General features: G+C 44.3%; 9 protein-coding genes across 12 annotated transcripts; 8 read left to right on the top strand and 1 right to left on the bottom strand.

Moving 5' to 3' along the window:
• Positions 1-561: 561 nt before the first annotated feature.
• Positions 562-2124, bottom strand: RB195_022492 (uncharacterized protein; the record flags this gene model as incomplete). 2 transcript variants are annotated; one of them, XM_064209630.1, is made up of 4 exons in its annotated part: positions 562-726; positions 784-945; positions 1418-1500; positions 1568-1625. In XM_064209630.1, 4 exons carry the CDS (start codon positions 1623-1625, stop codon positions 562-564), a joined length of 468 nt encoding a protein of 155 aa, XP_064065511.1. The 2 variants fall into 2 exon arrangements, with proteins under 2 accessions (XP_064065511.1, XP_064065510.1); XM_064209629.1 differs by lacking the exons at positions 1418-1500; positions 1568-1625 and adding an exon at positions 2071-2124.
• A 162-nt stretch (positions 2125-2286) lies between these two features.
• On the top strand, positions 2287-5842 carry RB195_022491 (uncharacterized protein; the record flags this gene model as incomplete). The annotated part of the gene is made up of 3 exons (XM_064209628.1): positions 2287-2459; positions 3366-3481; positions 5694-5842. The coding sequence occupies 3 exons, from the start codon at positions 2287-2289 to the stop codon at positions 5840-5842; spliced, it is 438 nt and encodes a 145-aa protein (XP_064065509.1).
• Positions 5843-8697: 2855 nt separating this feature from the next.
• On the top strand, positions 8698-9072 carry RB195_022490 (uncharacterized protein; the record flags this gene model as incomplete). The annotated part of the gene is made up of 1 exon (XM_064209627.1): positions 8698-9072. One exon carries the CDS (start codon positions 8698-8700, stop codon positions 9070-9072), a length of 375 nt encoding a protein of 124 aa, XP_064065508.1.
• A 1832-nt stretch (positions 9073-10904) lies between these two features.
• On the top strand, positions 10905-13275 carry RB195_022488 (uncharacterized protein; the record flags this gene model as incomplete). Of its 2 annotated transcripts, XM_064209624.1 has the most annotated exons (4): positions 10905-11024; positions 11767-12230; positions 12937-13038; positions 13140-13275. In XM_064209624.1, the coding sequence occupies 4 exons, from the start codon at positions 10905-10907 to the stop codon at positions 13273-13275; spliced, it is 822 nt and encodes a 273-aa protein (XP_064065505.1). The 2 variants fall into 2 exon arrangements, with proteins under 2 accessions (XP_064065505.1, XP_064065507.1); XM_064209625.1 differs by lacking the exons at positions 12937-13038; positions 13140-13275 and adding an exon at positions 11102-11251 and having other exon boundaries at positions 11767-12312.
• Positions 12451-12804, top strand: RB195_022489 (uncharacterized protein; the record flags this gene model as incomplete). Its single annotated transcript, XM_064209626.1, has 1 exon — positions 12451-12804. One exon carries the CDS (start codon positions 12451-12453, stop codon positions 12802-12804), a length of 354 nt encoding a protein of 117 aa, XP_064065506.1.
• Positions 13276-13608: 333 nt separating the features above from the next.
• Positions 13609-14193, top strand: RB195_022487 (uncharacterized protein; the record flags this gene model as incomplete). Its single annotated transcript, XM_064209623.1, has 1 exon — positions 13609-14193. The coding sequence occupies one exon, from the start codon at positions 13609-13611 to the stop codon at positions 14191-14193; it is 585 nt and encodes a 194-aa protein (XP_064065504.1).
• A 5908-nt stretch (positions 14194-20101) lies between these two features.
• RB195_022485 (uncharacterized protein) lies at positions 20102-22132 on the top strand (the record flags this gene model as incomplete). Of its 2 annotated transcripts, XM_064209621.1 has the most annotated exons (4): positions 20102-20646; positions 20767-21319; positions 21388-21475; positions 21624-22132. In XM_064209621.1, the coding sequence occupies 4 exons, from the start codon at positions 20102-20104 to the stop codon at positions 22130-22132; spliced, it is 1695 nt and encodes a 564-aa protein (XP_064065500.1). The 2 variants fall into 2 exon arrangements, with proteins under 2 accessions (XP_064065500.1, XP_064065503.1); XM_064209620.1 differs by lacking the exons at positions 20767-21319; positions 21388-21475; positions 21624-22132 and having other exon boundaries at positions 20102-20650.
• On the top strand, positions 20867-21340 carry RB195_022486 (uncharacterized protein; the record flags this gene model as incomplete). The annotated part of the gene is made up of 1 exon (XM_064209622.1): positions 20867-21340. The coding sequence occupies one exon, from the start codon at positions 20867-20869 to the stop codon at positions 21338-21340; it is 474 nt and encodes a 157-aa protein (XP_064065502.1).
• Positions 21722-22132, top strand: RB195_022484 (uncharacterized protein; the record flags this gene model as incomplete). The annotated part of the gene is made up of 1 exon (XM_064209619.1): positions 21722-22132. The coding sequence occupies one exon, from the start codon at positions 21722-21724 to the stop codon at positions 22130-22132; it is 411 nt and encodes a 136-aa protein (XP_064065501.1).
• Positions 22133-22143: the final 11 nt, after the last annotated feature.

The following is a 22143-nucleotide window of genomic DNA, read 5'->3' as shown; positions in this document are numbered from 1 at the left end:
CAAAAAACACGAAGAAAGAAAAAGTGTAACGAAGAGTATACACTCGAGCTTAGCATACTATCCACTAGTGCACCAGCACGTTCGGAATAATCTTGTCCGCACGCGTTTTTAATTAATCTGTATCGTTTCGATCACTTTAGTACCTTTTTGTCTCTATTCAACATCATTTGGCCAGCTAGTTTCCACTTTCTGCATATACACTAAGCCTAAGCTTTGTTATGGTTATGGTCTCTCTGGATCAGATACTGAGCTGATAAACTTCCTTATTCCCGTAGCACAAACTAAGGTCATCATTAGATTTGCGGAAAAAGGGGATGTAACTGGATTTTCCAGAAGGCCAGACTCAGATAAGTACCTCTACAGATTACAATAAGTGCATCAAAACGTGATATGCAGTTATTAGACAGAGTTCAGATCTGTGTTCACCTGTTTCGCTTTTACTCAATCCAACGTTTACAAGCAACTCATAGGGATCACATAATGCAACCATGAAGTTCTAATATGCTTACATCAACATATAGTTAACAACATATGAGGGCGCAACTTTAAGTGAAGCTATTTTCACTCCTCGCCAAGTTCGCATTTGCTTGCATCAGACAGGAGATAGTCGTCGACAATTGTTGCAAACTGATCTGCAGATAAATGTCCGTTTGCGGAAACATCCAGTTCGCGGAAAATCCGTTCTGCCAGCTCCTCAGTAAAGCCGCCAAACTCCTTTGCAATGTACTAAAAAATAAATGCTCGGTCAACAGAACTAAGGGAAACTTTCAAGCGATAACATGCCTTGAACTCGCTTTCTGTAATTATTCCATTGTGATCTTGGTCAAATATATCAAAACATTCCTTTACAAGCTCTTCATTCGTAGACTTTGCAATGTTCTGAGACCTCCTCATGCAAGCGCAGAATTCTTCGAAGTCGATTTCGCCATTTCCATCCACATCAACCTAGGGACAAAGCAGGTATCACAAATATCACAGAAATGTGCTCTATTACGTGTTCTTCGATATGTACTAGCATAGCAATTCCTCTTAAAAGTGATGTCTTATAACTCCTTCTGAAATTCTTTTATCCTTATTCTTTTCTACGTTTTATTTTTACTTCTTTTCTTTCATATCCACACATATTTCTTTTTCCCAGCAGTTCAGGAGGATGACTACAAAAATGCGTCATAAATTGAGTTGTCTTATGTTTCGTTAATATATGTCGTAGATTTGATTGGCGCGAATCCCTTCCCTTGCAGTCCGAAACTGAAAGGAGCAGTGTATCTCACAAGCTCTTACCACCACTGCCGCTGCATTACTGAAAAGCACATTATATTTCGTAGAACTCTTCGGTTAGAACAGGTTTCAGCTAGAAATGTAGAAATATTGCATTATTTTTCTTAGAAAGTATGACCTAGCCTCAGCAACAGTTTACCGTCTCATAGTGGTGCAGAGGTGACTCTGGGCGTCGAACTGCAATGCACAGCGGAGGTTCGTCCTTCGCCAGGGTCTCCCAAGCTGAGAAGGAGTTTTACACAGCCGAAATTCCGACTTCTCGGAATCGGAAGCCTAGCTAAGAGTAAACCACTGCTAAGATTCATCACCGTCTTGGCAAAATGTTGCAAGATGGCTTCCTGATCCATATAGGTTGGCGACGACCTGTGGTGAAAGCTAAGCTCGCTGTGGCAGGGCTGCTTAGTTTGGGGAAAGTCTTTTTGCCACTCCAGCATATTCACTGTATCAGAACCTTGCACAGTGGGTCCTGCCGTCTCATACGTCAGACGGTATGGTAACCGGTGAGAGGCGTTCAAATCTCAGGTTGCTCAAGACGTCTTCGATTCATGGAGACTGTCTCAGACTGTGTACTTGCAACGCGAGTACAGTGTCCACAGACGCTGACCTGCATGTCCTTCTCGGAGTTGCAAAGCGTATCAAATTTCACATGATTGCTCTCCAGGAGACCAAGTGCAGAAGGAACGACGTACGACAGATGAACTCGTTATTTGCGGAGAGAAGGTTCTGCCGCGGAAAGAAGGCGGTGTTGGTTGTGTTGTGCACCGTTCATTGATTCTGACGAGATCATTTCACCTCGTCTGGCATTCTTCGCCTCCGCCCTCTGCGCCATAAACCCATCAGCATCATAACCTGGTACTCACCAACACCAGCAGCGGACGAACCCGAATTGGACGCGTTTTACGAGGAGCTGGAGGAAGTGATCCGAAGTTGTCAGAGAACTCAGCGCAAAACTAGGAAAGGCAACTGAAGAGGAATACAAGATCGGAAGATTTGGACCAGAGGACCGGAATGAATGACAATCTCTCTGCCGGTCTGTTCTCCGTCGCTCGCCTCTTTCAAGGGAATTGTCTTATCATTGAGAAAGATCATCGTCAATGGACATGGGAATCACCCAATGGCGTGGCTCGTGCGGAGATCGACCACATACTCACCAACCGGAGGTGGTGCCTCTTCGACATCGTGTTAGTACCTTTGTGGTTCTCATCACCGTCTCCTTCGTGCGAAAATAATATTTAGCCACACGATGGGAAAGAACTATCTACAAACGGTAAAGAAGGAGAAAAGAGGTTGTCTACGATGAATGCGTACTTGCGGACTCCTTGTTCCAAGGTGACTGAGGCATCGAAGAGGACCCAAACGTGGACTACGAAGTGCTGCTCAAAGAATTACGAGCCGGTGCTGAGCGTGCTTCAAAGCCGCGCATGACAAACTTCGATCGAACTTCGAAGACCACCAAGGCATTGTTGGAAAGAAGGACTTTGTGGCTTGATCCGAATGTATCTCAGATTGAGCGGCTAGTAGTAAACACTATCTGCAGAAAAGCGTTGCAAGAGGATCCTTCGAAATAAAGGTAGAAGAAGATTCTGGAAGCAGCACGAAGAAGAACGAGTTTTAAGAAGGGTCGCAGGAAGTCCGCGAATATAATATCCCGCTAGCAGCTTCCTAAGCGAAGACGGGACTTGCACCTCTTGTCGTCGTAAAATGGAAATCGTTATGGAGGGATCCTATTTGAACCTTTACAGTTCATCAACTCCTGTGTCAAGCCCGATCATCCCCACAGACTTTCTTCGGGCTGGTGGCCACCCAATTCATGTAATCTTAGCGGCGCACATGACGTCCTACCTTCAGAAAAAAAAGGATCCAAGATCAGTGGAAGACCTCGCGAACCGTTCTCATCCATAATAAAAGTGACGGAGAGGACCTTCGACTACTGTCCGATATGCTTGCTGAGCGTGTTATACAAAGTATACGCCAAGATCATCTTCATATCATCTCATATCTATGACATTAAATGAGGCCCTGCTTCGAGAATAAGCTGCATTCCGTCAAGGGTTCAGCAACATGAATCACGTCCAGACCGTTTCCAGGGTCATAGAGGTTTGCCGGGAATACCTCCTCCCCCTTGCTCTAACCTTCGTCGACTATGAGAAAGCCTTCGACAGCGTAGAAACGAAAGCTATACTGTCAGCGCTGGTCGATCAGGGTGTGGACGTGTAATATGTGAGGACATTAGCCAGTGCTACAATCAGGCACCAAGGTACAGCTTCTCCTCTTCTTTTCCTTTCCCTCTACCCATTATAAAGGCGATAGGACAAAACACAATACCATGTCGCCGTAGCTGTTCACGCTTGCATTACAACGGGAAATGAAGTCACTTGCCTGGCAAGAAAAAAGCACACGTGTTGACGAAAGATTCCTCTCGAACCTTCGTTTCGCGGACGATATCGTTCTTTTTTCGATAAGTACCACTGAAGCAGAGACGATGCTCAAAGAACTCAACGAAGCAGAGAAGAGAATAGAACTGTGAATAAACAGAAAGAAGACACAATTCACGAAGAACGCCTACTGCGAGGACGAAGGAGTGCAACTTGAAGGCTTCCAAGTCGTGGTCGTCACATGTTCACCTTGGACGTTCTATGAATATGGAAAACGACTTGGAAGAAAACAGCGTGCGCAGCATTCGCACCCGTCAAGAAAGCTGCGGATAAATTGACGGAGCAAGATCTCCTTGCCCATCTGTTTGAATCGACAGTTCTTCCAGCGTTCTGCTACGCAGTGGAGACGTGAGCAGGCACCACTGCCACGTCTAGAAAACTGTCCACTACCCAGAGGGCCTTTGAGAGATGCCTTCTGAAGTTTAACCGGTTCACACAACACTTAACCGACCTTCGCAGCTCCGACTTAAGAGCAATGTCTCGTCTTCGGGGGTGCGGGACAAGAGGTACCCGTGAAAACCGGCTGACCGCTCCTGTCCTCCCTTCAGCACCGCGCACCTCCGCGTAATTACGGCTGCCGCACCACCACCTGGACATCCTCCACGACCGCCTGAGATCACCTATACCCCGCCTACCTATTGCTCTCTAATCAACGCCGCGCGCGATGCTCGCGCGGCGACGAAGCGGTGAATGCTGCGAATTTTGAAGGGAGGAAAGTGAAAAACGAATTGACGCAGCAAATAAAACTAAAATGGTGTATAAAAACTTCTGATGTTCTGGTGTTCGGACATAGTAAACTAAGCGCATATTATTGGGAATAGAAGAAGTAGATACTTCTATTCAATGTAACTTCACATAAGCAATGATTATCTTCTATACTTTGTATACATTCTTTAAACTCCTTTCTACATTTTACCTTTTCAAAATTTTACATAGATATAATGTTCATATAGAGCGCATAAATTAAATTATTAAATTATTCAAATAAATTTTATTTCAATATATGCTTGCACGTTTTATACAATAAAACTTTGTATGGTTCTTGAAACCTCTTTCAACAGCGTTTTATCGCTTTATTTCTATCTGTTCTTTGCATTAAATCAATATGACAGGTTAGGGGTATTAGTGGCGAATAGAGACCCTTGTATCTTCGAAATATACCTTTAGGCACAGAGTATGTCTGCGAGGCATTATTCGCGCCTCGTTAGTCGTTGCATGCCAGTTTTACACAGCTAGATAAGGAAAAAGAAATTCCTAGACAACGAAAAAAACTTTGAAAAAAAATAGCATTACGCCGATCTGCGCGACATTCTTTGAAACATCTCTTGCATTCCCAGAGATGGATGAATGTTTTCCACTTAACAAGTCAACACAGGATAATTTCATTTTCACTCGGATTTCTAAATGGCATATCACTTATACAAACCTATTTCATTCTTTCCTTTTTATATTAACTTACAAGCATATTTTACGTGGAGTTTCAAACAACATCTAATACCAGGCACTGTTCTTTTCGTTCGACTCTAAAAGCGCATCATAAAAGCTGCAGGCGCGGCGAAAAACACTCGTCGTAAGAGCAGCAGATGCGGCAAAATGGGTGAGGAGGGTGGTGTGGGCGGGGCGTTAGGAAGACGTAGCACATGAGGAGCAATCAGGCTATTGTAGCGATTATGACGGTATCAAGAGACGCACGGTGCAATTAACGATGCTCATTAGCCTCCTGGATACGCGACGGCACATCATACGGGTACCTCTTGACATTCCCCCCGTCTTCGCTACCCAGCGGAATATATATCGAGAGCAAAGCATAAATGGGCCGGTCACACTCTGAGAAGAATCGACAATAAATGGACTAAAAAAACACTAGAGTGGATCCCAAGAGTTGATGAACGCCCTCGAGGGAGACTGCCGACGAGATGGGGTGATGTGTTCGTTCGCTACACGGATGAACGATATAATGATGATGATTCGGATATCTAGCTGAGAGCTCTGCTGGATATGGGTCAAGAACTTCGTCAACGTCGCTCACAAAACTTGAGAACTTGGATGACAATGGGAAGGGAACGATACGAGTGAAAGAAATGTTGGGGCTCGTACGTCCAGTGAAGGCGGACTATCTAAGTATCTAAGTGAGTGTGACCCAGAATGACTATGTCGCGGAGCCCAGAATTAGTATAATTCTTGTGTGGTTTAGTTTTAAAAAGTTCCTTTTCTTTGCTGGAATATTAACAATGTTCTAACAGCTTAACTTTATACTATTTCCCAACTTTGTCCGAAAGTCGTATTCCTATACGATTGTACTAAGAATCTTGCAGTTGTGTACGTTTTTTTTGTTCATAAACAAGATCAAGCGCGTGATGAGATGTTCCCATCGGGAGGTCGTAAAGGAACAGGTCAAGGCAAATTATCACATAGTACTAGATAATTACATACAAATATTACAATAAAATATACAACAATATAATACAATATATAACATTAAACATTACAATTAATCATATTAAATGATTACATAAATCAGAAAATATCGTATTTAGTTTCGGGCATAGGACAGTATAGAAGCCCCAACATTTTGTTTTGAAAATGCACAACGTGTTGACAATGTAACAATGAGACCCGTAAGTTCGACTAAAGTTCGAAGCTGAACCAAATTTTTGCAAAAAATTGCAAAAAGCTTAGATTATTTGCGCATTGTTAGGTCTGGGAGATCGCGAATAACATTGTCATAAGAGAACCAAAGGGCAAATTTATGGTAGTTTATCATAGAAGAAGGTGTGCCCTAAAAAAACAGACATATCGTCGTTTTTCCACCTCCTAGTCTTTTTGGAACTAAGACAGGACAAAGATGGGAAAAAAGGCATTTCTCCCATTTTTGTTCCTTCAAAAATTTGGAAAACGGCGAGACCCTGGAAATTGATTAATGCAGCATCATAGATAAAAGCTTCGGCTACAACACACTGGAAGAAGATTTGCTTTGCGCCATGTTAGGTTAGGTGGGAAGGACGGTTGAAAACAGATCCACGGTGCAATACTTGAACATAGTTGATTGAACAACAGCATCAGCAGGTTGCATTTGCCGAAACGTTGACTACGTTTAGCAGTAACACACAAAAAACACGAAGAAAGAAGAAGAAAAAAGAAGGAAAGAAGGAGAAAAAGATAGAAAGAAAGAAAAGAACTCACACTTGCTACACTTCTTTTTTCGTGTTTTTCATTGAGTCGAGCATACTATCCACCCGCACATCAGCGTTGTACAGAATGCTACGCATAATTAATTAGCCTACCCCGCATGAATCACTTCTAATACCTTTTTGTTTCTATTCAAACCTCATTTGGGCAACTAGTTTCCATGCTCTGCATATACATATTGATTTATGTTTTAGATTATTAGAGCTAAATTTTGTACTCCTTAAGATGAATTTATTTAACAGTGACCACCTTTTTCTCCTTTCCTGTTTGCTCTCTTCATCTTCTTCCATATATTTCCACACCCTTCTTACTACCCTTGTTGTCACCCAAGAATTGTCTGGAAGGCTACGAACACTGGCTTGATGCATCGACTGACCGTTGCAAATAATTGTATTGGCGGAGTACGCGTTCTTGAACCGTAGACGTCGCTGAGTTGTAGTCAAACGCGTTAGATCAACTGTTCAAAGACAATTGTTTAACGCCAGCACTTTATCTTTATCCCTTTCAAAAAGACATTATTTGTACTACATTTGAGTGATTTAACACAAACGAAACGAACTAATTAACCTGATTTGTGTTCCCGTCCCGCAATTAGTTGCTTCATTACGTAGTCAAGCATACACGATAAGATTGTTGTATAGGGAATTCTCAAGATTTATATCTACTAGTGGTCACTCAATCTTGTGCTAATGTTATGTGCCGAATCGTGGTAATCGTGGTATTGAAAATGATACAGAAACAAAATCTCCGTTACAGTTGGGTCGAAACGACATGAAGCACGGACAGCTGCGCTCGAAGCGGCGCGGTGGAGCGTGGCGGTTGAGATCGTGTAAGAATCCTCACTACCGCCACCCATCTCTGCAATTCGCCATGGTCCGACCTCGATTCCAACCGCTGCCTCCAACGCACTGCTTCGAGCGCAGCCGTTTGCGCAATTGTTCGTGCTTCATGTCGTTTTGACCCAACTATAACTATATTTAGGATTGAAAGGATAAAGTCACTGGCGTACCAATCAACTTGGGATGCGCCAACGCGTTTTACTGCAGTTCGTAATCGTTGAGGTTTTGAAACGTGTGTTGGTCCTTACAATGACTTTCGGGGGCCAGCCGATCATAAGCCGTGTCGCTGTCGGTTAACACTAACGTTAACGTTAACGCGAGACACTTTATCCTTTTATATTTAGGATTGCGAACCGACCATTTTTTCGATGAAGGAGAAAGGAGAGACGGAAGGGCAACATTAGGGTTGATATAGATGCCCAATGTTCAGACGTCGAATAATTAATTGTCTGCGCAGCCGGCTAGCAGCAGCCTTCAGCAGAGATCTTTGAATGTGTATGTATTTGGAACAACGGAAAAGTTGATTTTAGAGAAGAAATACTGGAAAACTAGATAAAAACGAACCCTATATAGATACTGTTGTAGGATGGGAATTTCACCATGTTATTCGCTTAGAGTAAGCCCGTATTGTGTACGTTACATTCTTGTATGACCACCGTTGTTTTTATGTTAGCATGTTCTGTTCTGCTCTGCTCTCTTCTCCGTGTTCGACTTCAATAAAGCTTCTTGTCTTCGGCTGTGTCGGCATCTACAACAACAGGCGATCAGCTGACTAAAACGCGGAGGGCGAAGGACAAAGGTTTTTGCTCAAGAACTCCAGCCCATGCTCTAATGCTGGTCGAACTGCTGGCCGAGTTGATTTCTGGTACAAGACCTCTAGGTCAGCCTCCAAGCAAGTCGAACCGAGGGTCAAGTTTCAAAATGGCCTCGACCTTTTTGTCTGGCCGAACTGCTGAATGGACACTCACTCGGCCCAGGGAGTGAGCCCGGTCGATTTGCTGTTACTGCGGTCGCGCCGCGCACTAAATAGCAACTCCAAAATGGATGCTGAAACTCTGCGCACTATCTTGGAAGCCCAAACCACGGCACAACAACAAATGTTAACTGAGCTGATGAAGCGTATGGAAAAGATGGCTTCCGCTACACACCCAGCCGTTCCATGTGCACCCGTCGCCACGGCCGAATATGTCACAAATTCTCTGTCGACACGCTTACCTGAGTTCGTGTACGATCCGGACAGTGGTTGTACATTCGAGGTCTGGTACAACCGCTACGAGGACGTCATCTCAAGGACGGTGCTACCTTGGGTGATGCAGCAAAAGCTCGACTAATCGTCTCCAAACTCAACGCCATTACATATGTCCGTTTCACGGGGAACGGTCAATAGGTCCCCGTATGATGTGCCGCCGCGTATCCAGGAGGCTAATGAGCATCGTTAATTGCACCGCGCGTCTCCTTATACCGTCATAATCGCTACAGTAGCCTGATTGCTCCTCATTTGCTACGTCTTCCTAACGCCCCGCCCACGCCACCCTCCCCACCCATTTTGCCGCGTCTGCTGCTCTTACGACGAGTGTTTTTCGCCGCGCCTGCACCTCTTATGATGCGCTTTTAGAATCGAACGAAAAGGACGGTGTCTGGTATTAGATGTTGTTTGAAACTCTACGTGAAATATGCTTGTAAGTTAATACAAAAAGGAAAGAATGAAATAGGTTTGTATAAGTGATATGCCATTTAGAAATCCGAGTGAAAATGAAATTATCCTGTGTTGACTTGTTAAGTGGAAAACATTCATCCATCTCTGGGAATGCAAGAGATGTTTCAAAGAATGTCGCGCAGATCGGCGTAATGCTATTTTTTTAAAACTTTTTTTCGTTGTCTAGGAATTTCTTTTTGCTTATCTAGCTGTGCAAAACTGGCATGCAACAACTAACGAGGCGCGAATAATGCCTCGCCGACATATCCTGTGCCTAAAGGTGTATTTCGAAGATACAAGGGTCTCTGTTCGCCACTAATACCCCTAACCTGTCATATTGATTTAATGCAAAGAACAGATAGAAATAAAGCGATAAAACGCTGTTGAAAGAGGTTTCAAGAACCATACAAAGTTTTATTGTATAAAGCGTGCAAGCATATATTGAAATAAAATTTGACATGCGCTCTAAATGAACATTATATCTATGTAAAATTTTGAAAAGGTAAAATGTAGAAAGGAGTTTAAAGAATGTATATAAAGTAATAAGCACATAAAGTTGCTGTACGTATAGCTGCTGCAGTTGTAAATTGAACATGAATTCGTTGAATAACATCGTGGCAAACACATATTTATGCACTGCGGGTTTATATAGAAGAGTTAGGGGTGAAGTGTGTGAAATTATGAGATATGTAAAAATATATGCAGGTTATTCTTTTCCCTGCAACATCTTTTTAAGATAATCATTACTTATATGAAATTAAATTGGATAGAAGTATCCACTTCTTCTCTTTCATTCCCAATAATATGCGCTTAGTTTACTATATCCAAACACCAGAACAACAGAATTTTTTATACACAAGAATTTGCTGCGTCAATTCGTTTTTCACTTCCCTTCCTTCAAAATTCGCAGTATCCACCGCTTCGTCGCGGCGCGAACATCGCGCATGGCATTGATTAGAGAGCAATAGGTGGGCGAGGTATAGGTGATCTCAGGCGGAGGATGTCTAGGTGGTGGTGCGGCAGCAGTAATTACGCGGAGGTACGTGGTGTTTAAGGTCAGGCGGTTTTCACGAGTACCTCCTGTCCCGCACCCCCGTTTCACGAACCACATTTTTCCTAAAAGAGCATGCGATGTTCCCTTAACGGACACCGTGGCTGCTCTGAACGAATTGTTTAGACATAATACGTCAGTATTCGGGAGACGCTACGCCTACATCAAGGCACATCGAAATGAGGAAAATTTCCGCGACTTCACCGGATTGGTCAATCAGCGCTATGCCATAGCTGAGTTCAACGACGTCACACCTGAGCAGATGAAATGCCTCGTATGGATATGGATATGAGGAGTTGTCGCCCCGCAGGATGCCGACGTTCGTGCTCGTGTCCTTCGGAAGATGGGGGACAACCTTCAAACCACGCTAAAGGAGTTTGCTGTTGAATTTCAGCACGTTCTCGACATTCGTCAGGATGCTGCACTCCTCGAACGATCAAGTCTACCGCACGTCAACGTCGTGGAATCGCGAAAGAGCCGAAATCGTGAACCGTCGTCACCTTGTTTTCCGTGCGGAGCTAATCACTGGTCCTGAGGTTGCACATTCGTGAAGAGATGCCACGACAGCAGACGCACTGGTCACAAGCAAGGATTTTGCAAAAATTTCACGGAGAAGAAGAGGCGGAATCCGGAGCAGAAGCGGAAATCTGCCAACAGCGTCATCATCGCTTCGACTCATGCTGGTGTCGCTGTAAACCGCATCTACTGTAGAGTACAAACTGATGCGAAGACAGTACGCATGCGTCTTGATACTGGAGCAGACGTAGCATTGCTGAGCATTGCAGACAGGACCGCCATGGGTCGACCGAAGCTGCAACCATCCCGTCTGACACTGAAGTCTGCCAACAAAACCTATCAACGTTCGGGGATGCTACGAATGCAACTTCATCATTGATGGTCATCGAGGACACTGTATTTGCCATGTAGCTGACACGCCATCGCTGTTGAGGTTAGATTAGATCGCTCAACACGAGACACTGTTTCGTCACTTGACAGAGAGCTCCATCTGCAACATCTCTTCAAGGACGCTCAGCACCTTGATTTCTTCTCTCGCAACCCTCCTGAGGAAGAAGTTTCCAGGTGTTTTCGCTTTTGGACTGGGATGTTGTACCAAGTCAAAGGCTAAACTCGCTCTGAAACCTGACTCCAAGCCTATCCTTCTGAGGGCCCTATGCTGCTATGCCAAGGATTTCAACCGAAATCGATCGACTTGTGTCTATACACGTGCCGGAACCCGTTTATCACTCAGAATGGGCAGCACCCATCGTCGTCGTTTAGAAGAAAAATGGATCGATCCGCCTCTGCGCAGACCACTCAACCGGACTGAACGATGCACTGGAACAAAACCAGCATCTGCTTCCAATCCCAGAGGACACCTTCACGAAACTCAACGGAGGACGCTACTTTTCACAGCTCGACTTAGCCGAAGCATATCTCCAATTGGAAGTAGACGACGTCTCAAAGCAGCTATTCACTATTAACACGCACCGTGGACTGTATCGCTTCAACCGACTACCATTTGGAGTGAAACCAGCTCCTGGTATATTCCAACAATGTATGGATACTTTGATCGCTGGATTAGATGGAACTGCCGCCTATCTCAACGACATGTTCGTTACTGGCAGAACCATCGGCGAACACAATGCCCGACTAGAGGCCGTATTCAAGCGGATTCAAGACTACGGATTCCGCGTTCCACTCGACAAATATGCTTTCCTGCAGACGGAGATCACCTACCTTGGGTTCGTCATCAACGCACAAGGACGGCGCCCGGATCCAAAAAAGATAAAAGCTATCCAAAAGAAGAAGATCAAAACTATCTAGAAAAAAGGATGTTGTCTACACATAGACACCAGAGTGCCATTCTTCTTTCGACAAGAATAAGGCAATCCCAAGCTCGGATCACCTGTTGACCCACTTTGACCCAAGTTTCCCGATGCTGCTGTTGCTTCAAACTACGGAATGGGAACAATCTTCTCACATTGCTTCGCAGATGGATGCGTGAAGGTCATTTATCACGCAAGCCGTTGCCTGACACAACCACAGAAGAACTACAGCCAAATTGAAAAGGAAGCACTCGCTCTTATTTTCGCCGTGCAGAAGTTCCGTCGTTTTATCCATGTACGACATTGCACGCTGAGGACTGACCACAAACCACTTTTGGCAATCTTCAGAAGCAAGGAAAGAGTTTCGGTCTACAGTGCCAACCGTCTTCAGCGAAGGGCCACGATGCTGCTCAACTACAGCTTCACTATCGAGTACATCAACACAAAGGATTTCGGCCAAGAGGACGCTCTTTCACGCCTCGCCTCGTAAACGTCATCGATACCGGAGGAATACGTGATCGCCTCAGTAGATGCTGATGTCACTTCTGAATTCTTAGAGAATTGTCGTCATCTTCCAGTATCCACCGAATCCATTCGGACTGCTACGCATCGTCTTATTTAGCTTGAATCGACTATACGAAGTCCGAAAACTTGCCCAAAGTCAACCACCATTCTCCTCTGTGGGACTACGACAACCGCAAAAATACCATGACGACAGTCAAAGGTTGTCTGCTAAATGCATCCCGATGACGACAGTCAAAGGTTGTCTGCTAAATGCATCCCGCATAGTGATTCCAAAATCACTTCGACATCGTGACCTTTCAGCACTACACAAAGCCCATTAAAGCCAAACAAGGATGAAAATGCTCGCAAGAAGCTTTGTCTATTGGCCCACGATGGATTCCGACATCGAAAAACTCGTCAGGACCTGCCTAAGATGTGCATCCTTGGAAAAGGATGATTTGAGGATGAAAATCAAAGCTGATTTACAGTCAACCACACTCGCCGTGGACTTGAGTTCACGCTGATTTTGCTGGACCGATGGAAGGACGATATTATCTGCTTGTCTTGGACGCCTACTCCAGGTGGCCGAAAATCGTCCAGATGTCATTGATCTCCTCAACAACTACCATGCAAGTAATGAAGTGCATCTTTACCAAGTTGTCTTTGCCAGCCAAGAAATCCAGAGACGCTCGTCACGGACAAAGGAACGCAATTCACGTTCAGTTCACTTCATTCTGCCGATCCCGAGGAATCTTGCACATTCGCACGTCGCCGTTCCATCCACAAAGAAATGCAAGCAAAACGTTTTGTGGACACCTTCAAAAGAGGACTTGCCAGGCTGAAGGGGGAGGAACCAACAGTGGACGCACTACAGACGTTTCTGATGGCATATCGTTCCACTTCTTGCCCGTCTACACCGGATCAGCGTTCTCCTGCCGAAGCCTTCCTGGGACGCCGACTACGAACGGAACTCGATCTAATGTTACCGTCTAGAGATCTCACAAACGGTACAGAAGATGTCAAAATGGGATTTCAATTCAATTGTCGAAATGGAGCACGACGCCGCAACTTTGAGATCAACGACACGATTTTCGCCAAGGATTATCGAGGACAGAAAGCTACTTGGACTCCCGGTTTCATCACACGCCGTGTTGGAAACACAACCTACACTGTTCGCTGTGGAAATGAACTATGGAGTCGGTACGTAAACCAGTTACGATCCAGGATCGGCACAACTGCGACTAACACTTTCTTGGATGCGTTCGACCTACCACTACTCGACTCCGCGAGCAAGGACGATGGTGCAACACCGACTGGTCTCAACGACCGCAACGTATTCGACAACTCCGCCGCCGACTGCAGGTGGACCCACTAAGAATTGGATAACTTGAAAGGGGAGGTGTTGTAGGATGGGAATTTCACCATATTATTCGCTTAGAGTTAACCCGTATTGTATACGTTGCATTCTTGTATGACCACCCTGTTGTTTTTATGTCGACATGTTATGTTTGTTATGTTCTCTTCTCCCTGTTCGTCTTCAATAAAACTTCTCGTCTTCTGCTCTATCGGCATCCACAACAGATACAACACAAAACGTGCAACACAAAAGAATGGTAAGACTTTTATCTTATCCACAGAAGCTGAAGAAGAGACTGTTTGACAACGGAAAATTCGGTCTGTTGTTGGCAGAAGATTAAAAATTCAGCAGGATAGAGTAATGAATGTAGAACAAAATCGCTTTTTTTCGACAGAAGACGAAAAAGAAAAGACGGTGGGTATGCATTAGAAGAGTTCCCAAATAGTTCCACCCCAAGAATACATCACTCTTGACATTAATATAATGTTTGAAAAGTAACAGCTTTCTCTCACAAGTATAGATCTGCAGCTTGAAAGGAGTTGAAAGTTTAACTAAAGTAGTATGTTTCATGCCGTTATTTGTTGATTTTCTAGTTCAACAATATTTCCTGTTTTTTGCAGCTAAAATTACAACTTCGGTGTTTTACATTACTCATTGTGACTTTTGGAAGTTCGTATATCGTTAACCAATGAGGTGTGATGCATCCTGTTGACGCGTAACGTTAGGGAACACTTCCAGTAGTATGATTTGTTCCTATTTTGCGCTTAGTATGTCTCATCTACGTCCAGTTTTGAACCTTTACGAGAGTTTTTACGTAATTTTACAAACAGTTTTTTTTGCGATTTATCGGAAATTCCTTCGAATATCAAGCAGATATCATTTTCAGGAGGAAAATGACCCATAGAATAGTGTTGATTACAAAAATTTCGTGTCATTTTAATTTTCATCACAGGCTTATTCTTTTCGATGGAAGGTTATTATGATCTATGCATACCGCAATATACTTTAATACTATATAGTATCACTAAGCTACCACTGGTGTCAAGAAAATTCTTGACCACATGCTTTATTAGCTAGCCTACGTCGTTTGACAAATTTGAGCGCCTTTTCCCCTACTCATACTTCATTTGGGTGGCTAGTTCCCAAGCTTTCTACATACTAAACATGAACTTTGATATGGTTGTGGTCTCATCTCTGAATCAGACGCTGATCAGATAGACGTCCCTGGTCCTGTTGACAATGTACGGCCACTGTGCACGCCTTCAGCTCTTCGAAGGCGGACGCATCTACGCAACTCGTACTTCAGCGGTAACCGTAGGCCGAAGAGTCTCTAGGCACTTGGGGTCATCATCAGACTCATCGAAACCTCGATATATTCCGTGTGTTGTGAGACCAACTATGATAGGAACGATTTACAGAACGATACAGCAATACACAGCCAATTAGTGGACGTGTTCGATTTGTTCGGCTTTTTTAAACGCTGCTGATGTCATCGACAGTTTAGAGATTAGAACAAACCTGCATATTCTATTTTTTTCTAGGGTTTGTGTTGTATTTTGGTGACCGATACTTTGTTTATGGGTGATCGGTAAACAGTGACCGGAAAAGATTATAGCTCATGTTTTTACAGAATTTTGTTGGAGAATTCACGCCGCTTTCTGCTGGACGTTTAACACATTTCACGAAAAAAAGACTTTTTTACCGACGTAGGCCAAACAGTTTGCCACTCTTCCACATTCTCCTAATTATTCACGCTTTCTTTCAACTACAGGACAAGCTTTAAAATATAGAAAAAAATCTTCGAGATTCACGAAAGTCGATGTGATTGAGTAGTCTCCTTCAACAAGCAAATTTTAGGACTCTACAAAAATGTTTATGTGAGGAAAACTTGCGTCTAAGCCGAACTATGGGCCAGAGTCAAGCGTGTGATGGGATTTTTCTATCTAAGAGTAGTGAAGGGAGAGGACGCAAGGAAAGCAGGTCCTAAGGGGCAAAGATGGGAATAATGACATTTTCCCATCTTCGATCCATCAAAAATTTTGGAAAACGGCGAGACCCTGGAAATCGATTAATTCAGCATCTGATAGATGAAATCTTCGGCTACAACATACTGGAAGATGATTTGCTCCGTACTAAGGTACTCTGAGTTATTGAATTTTGTTCAAGATCACACACTTTTTTTCGGGCGCGACCAAAAATTGGGATTTTGACAAGTTTCCCATTCCAGGAAAATGGGACAGCGTTTCAAAAAAATCACCTTCATATTCGGATAGCGATATATTTACTCATTCATTAGCGAGCCTTCGAAATTTTAGAAAGTGGTTTTGGAGTAGCCACATAGAAAAATGACTACAATTATCTACGGATATATATTTCCGGGGTGGGTGTGGTTAGAGGTCCGTTGTGGCCACACGGTCGATGTTTCGAAAATGCCCTAGTGCAAACCAAGCCTTTCATCCCTTCGGGGTCGATAAATTGATACCAGACTTGTCTGGGAGAATAGAAACTCTGCCTTGATTATTGGCTGTCCCCCCAAATCATTGTTTAAAGGCATCACCCCACGAATCTGAGGTGGTGCAGATGTCAGGTGGAGTATTCTTATAAGGAATAGTAGATTCTGGAGAGGAGGGTGATTCCGTCCATTTCTTCCTACTTGCCGTAAAAACGGCCCGGAAGATGCAGCGCCACACAAGGCTGACGCGCTCCGGTCGAACTTCTTGTAGAAAAAAGTGCGCCAGAACGCCCGAAGCCGTATCTTCCGGGCCGTTTTTTACGGCAATTAGGGAGAAATGGACGGAATCACTCTCCTCCCTATAATCTACTATCCCATATGGGAATACTCCTCCTGAAATCCGTACCTCAGATTAGTGGAGTGATGCCTTCAAGTCAACACACATTCCAAAACCTCAGCGATTACCAATTGCAGTAAAGCTTGCGTTGACGCATTCCAAGTGGATTGATACACCAGTGACGTTATCCTTTTATATATTTCCAGTTCGAATATCCGGCTAATGCCGGACTTTGGAGTTGTGGTTCTCGCTTCAGTCGCCCTCTCTGATCAATAAAAGTCAAATGTAGTGGCACTTTCTGTAAATATTTGCTGAACAATTGAGTTTTCCTTCTTTTCTCAACGTTTTTCCCCGTTCTTTTTGTATATTTGAGCATTTATTCAATAGTTTTTTTTTCCCAAAGGGATTGCTAGTACTTCACTTGGAGAGTATTCAAACTTGATATTTCACCTATATCCCTTCGGTACGGCTTGAATTTAAAAACATTATTTGAAGTATTACATATTATCATCCTTTTCTCATACAGTTAACAAAGAATGATGCGTAACGTTAAGCGACGTAAACGTCATCATCATAGTGACAAAGTTAACGTTCCACGTCAGTTCTCGTAATCTGTTAGCTACTATTTAAACATCTGCTTGCATGCCTGTTTCCAATTTTGCCTGGTGCTGTTGCACCAATGATTGCGCCAATTTCAACTTTTTCTGCCGCCAACGCACCAATTTTACGCCTTCGGACCCGTCTCCCGTCTTTCTCCAGTTTCTGATAGCAATATCTACATGACGTCGCGGGACACGTCCCACTGCCTTCTGGTGCCAACATGGCTGACTGGCGCAGTTAGACTCCTGCTACCCAATGCTACGGCCTTCTGGCCTACGTGCCCAATCTGAGCCCCAGAAAGCAGAAAGATGAAGTAGAACCCACTCTAATACATCTTTCTGCCTTCTCGCGCAGGTACATCTATCTGACGCTGCAGAATTCCTACCACCCATCTTGGTGTTTTCTTGTGTGAGCGCACAATTTAACGTTGTGGGATTCGTCCCACCTATATCTCTACCTTCTGGCGCTTATGCACAACTTCAGCATCGTGAAACACGGATCACTGCTTTCTGACACCAACCCGCTCATTAAACGTCGAGCCGCCCTTCTTACCCCAAACACACTTTTCAGGATCTCACCTTAGACACCACAAAAAAATAGAAACGAACTTTTGTTCTACCTTTAATCTAAGATTTTTCTTTTCACAACAACATGAAAAGCCTAAACAGTGGAAATTTTGCAATTCTTAACAACAAAAAACAGATCCAAAGTAGCAAACATAGTCCACATAGAAAAATTACCTAAGAAACAAAAGAACTCTTTGTGCAAATGCAGAACAAAACGAAAACATTCAAAAAAAAGAAGAAGAAACTTTTTTCTAATGTGAGGTTTGGACGTTTAACAAGCTTTCAAACATAATCCTTTTTTAGCGTGTTTAAATTAAGCTGTTGAACATCATAACATGTCTTCTCTGAAACGAAATTTAGGGACGTAATTGTTATTCCTAGGTATGCTGTATCAGCAAAACGTTGAGAAGTCGTCATAAAGGATATTGGCGGGAGAGGAATCATAAATCACAATCTCTTAGTTGTTTTTTTTTTCTTTGAGTTCTGCAAGAAAAAAGATACTCCACCTCTGAAAAACTTCAGAAGTACTATTTCGAAAGAGAGTGTGATAAGTATGTGATTTTGTTATTGCACTAAACAAAAACAAAAGCTAAAATCTGTCAGTATGATCAAAGGACTGATTACTTTTACTGCTCTGCAAAATTGGACGTGAACATGCTGATAAAGGTTGTTATGCTCTCCTTAACGTATGACTAAAAGCAACCTGTCCTATCAAGTGTTTCATATGCTTTTGAACGGTTCTTAGTAGTGGCTCAGTGGCAGAGTACTTGCCTAACAGGTGTATGGCTCCGACACGGTTCTCACCGGGGTGAAATTTTACATCTTTATGAAGTATTCTCGTGACAAACAGATAAACACACACAGATAGACTAAACACGTCATTATAAAGTATGATCGCAGGTGGTTGTTTCCGTGTATATAGTAGGGTCAAAACGACATGAAGCACGTACGCAATTGTGTACGCGGCTTCTCTCGAGGCGCTTCGGTGGAGCGTGGCGGCTAGAAGCGTGGTGTAACTTCCACAGCACCGTTTCGAGCGCGTACGTGAGTGCACCGCAACCACACTCGTGATTTATGTCGTTTTGACCCGACTATAAATAGTTTGGCGTTGTTGCCCCAGAGCCACTTTCTAGTGACTTTGAGGTTCCCCGTAGGGATTGTTTACTGTTGTTTTGTGGGCGCCAAAATATTTCACCGGAATGTTAGTGAAAGAAAAGTCATTTTGTTACTGATTAAAGAACAGTTACAGCAAAAATGTGCGGTTGCTGCACAAGGAACTAAAGATATCGAGTTGTGATCAAAACTTCTTAAACGTGAAAAGATTGTTTTGTGAAATAAAAATGTTATTTTTGATATGCTACATGCTAAGTGTTTGCTTCTGAATCTACGCCCCTTTTTTCTCCTCATGTATTCCATGTATTCCATTCCACAGATCTCCCTCACTAGAGGGATCACAGCCGGTTAGTCGCGAGGCTACGTGGCGCGTCCCCGGGTGGCGGATAGGGGGCTAATCGCGGACCAAAAGCGACCTTGCGCTTGCCCAGAGACGCAGGTGGATTCAGAGAATGGACTCCCTGTTTCTGCTGAGCCAGAACTGACTCATGACATCCTTGTATCCCGCACGTCGGTCCGGCCAAAAGCCTGCAATCAAGTGACTGGGAGGTGCAAGGGAGGCGGTTTGGAGTCGCCTCCAACAAATAATCTCCACATGTCCACACCGGGAGAACGAAAGTTCTCCCAGAAACTCATGGGACTAGAGGCTTGCAACCTGCCCATGGGTTTTAAAATTTTTAAGCAAAACACAGTAATAGAAAAGAGTCTCCTGATTCCGGAGGAAAGCCTGGTACGGTAGCGCCAGGTAGGACGGGGTTGCAGGAGTCATGTAGGCTACCAAAACGGAAAAGGACTAGGATGGCGATCTGTACTTGCAACGCACGTATGCTTGCATAGGAAGCGGCCATCGAAGATCTGATGATGCAAGCCAAGAAGATCAAGTACGACGTCATCGGACTGACCGAGACGAGACGACGTCACCCTCTCAACGCCGTATATGAAACTGGAGAAGAACTGTTCTTAGGAACATGCGACAGTAGAGGAGTCCGTGGAGTTGGTGTCCTCGTCAACACGAGTATGGCATTAAACATCGACTCTTTCGAACAACTTACGACCCGAATCGGACGTCTGCGGATGAGAAGATGTGGCCCAATACCAGCTTTGACTATCTTCGTCGTTTACGCTCCAACATCAAGCTACGAAGAAGAAGAAGTCGAAGCTTTCTATATGGACCTGGAGAAGTTCTACCAAGAAGATCATGCCTTCTACAAGGTCATAGTTGGCGATTTCAACGCTAAGGTTGGCCCAAGAAGAACGCCGGAGGAACTTCACATCGGGACCCACGGCCTACAATGGAATGACCAGGGAGAGAGGCTCTCCGAGTTCATCAAGACCATCCATGGGAACTCGCAATTTGAGAAGCCCTCTTCTTTACGCTGGACGTGGGAGTCACCCGGTGGAGGGTAATGAAATAGACCACATCATCGTCAATAAAAGGTTCTGCCTGACGGACGTCGGTGTTGTACCAAAGTTCTATACGGAATCGGACCATCGCCTCCTCCGAGGAAGATTTTCCTTCACAGGAGAGCAGAGAAAGCCGCCAAGTTCAGAGAGAGAAATCCTAGGACTACCATCAAGTGGGATCTCTTCGCTACGCTAGCCGGCTTTTGGGAAGATTCTGCAATGGACAACATCGACGAGGAATATGACCGGCTTGTCGAACACCTTCACGACTGCGCGAAGAAGGCTGAGAGTTTTAAAACCACCAGGAGGCGTCTGTCTCTTGAAACTCTTGAGCTGATACGCCAGCGTGGAGCAGCACGAGCCGCAGGGAACCAAGAACTCACGTCCGAGCTCGCAAGGCTTTGCCGAGAGGCGATAAAGGAAGACCTTAAAGAGAGAAGAGTAGAAGTGCTGGTTGAAGCTGCAGAGGCGGGTAAAAGCATCCGCTATACCCGTCGAGACTTCGCCAGTTGCAAGATGAGGATGACTGCTCTCCGGAACCCAAAGGGAACAGCCATTTCATCGAGAAGGGGGATGGAGAAAATCATCTACGACTTCTACTCTGATCTCTTCGACAGCCATGTCCACTTGCCTCCTCACCATCTGAGGACTGATGGACATGTCACTCTAAAGGTTCCCTCTTCCAAAATATGACAAGCTATCATGTCGGTAAGAATTCGTACGGCACCCGGTCCCGACAGAATAAGACCAGAACACCTGAAGAACCTTCCGCCAGTACTCATCAACATCCTGGCGAGGCTCTTTACACGTTATCTGTCGGAATGCAAGGTTCCTAAACAGTGGAAGACCAGCAAGACCCTTTTTGTTGTATAAAAAGGGAGATCCACATGACATCGTCCAATCTGCCTACTGTCCGTCATCTACAAGCTCTTTACAAGAGTAATCCTTAATAGGATTGAAAAAGTCTTGGATGAAGGACAGTCATGCGAGCAAGCAGGGTTTCGAAAAGGATTCAGCACGATTGACCACATTCACACTGTTTCGAAACTCATCGAGGTATCACGAGAGTACAAGATGCCGCTCTGTCTCACCTTCATCGACTTAAAGAAGGCTTTCGACTCGGTTGAGACGGAAGCGGTCGTGGAAGCCTTGGACAACCAAGGCGTCCCTACTCAGCATATAAAGGTACTTCGAGAGTTGTACAGTAACTTCACGACCGGAATTTTGCCATTCTACAAGAACATCATCATTGACGTGAAGAGGGGAGTCCGACAGGGTGATACAATTTCACCCAAAATATTCACAGCCACCCTCGAGAACGCAATGCGAAAATTGGAATGGGACGACATGGTAGTGAAGGTTGATGGTCGGCAGCTACACCATTTGCGCTTTGCTGATGACATCGTACTGGTAACACCTAGCATCAGCCAAGCGGAACGAATGCTGACCAAATTCGACGAAACATGTGGATGCATCGGTCTTTAGCTGAATCTACA

This window comes from Necator americanus, chromosome X, assembly GCF_031761385.1.
Source record: "Necator americanus strain Aroian chromosome X, whole genome shotgun sequence".
NCBI classification, from domain to species: Eukaryota; Metazoa; Nematoda; class Chromadorea; order Rhabditida; family Ancylostomatidae; genus Necator; species Necator americanus.
This window is presented reverse-complemented; position numbering and strand designations above follow the sequence as displayed.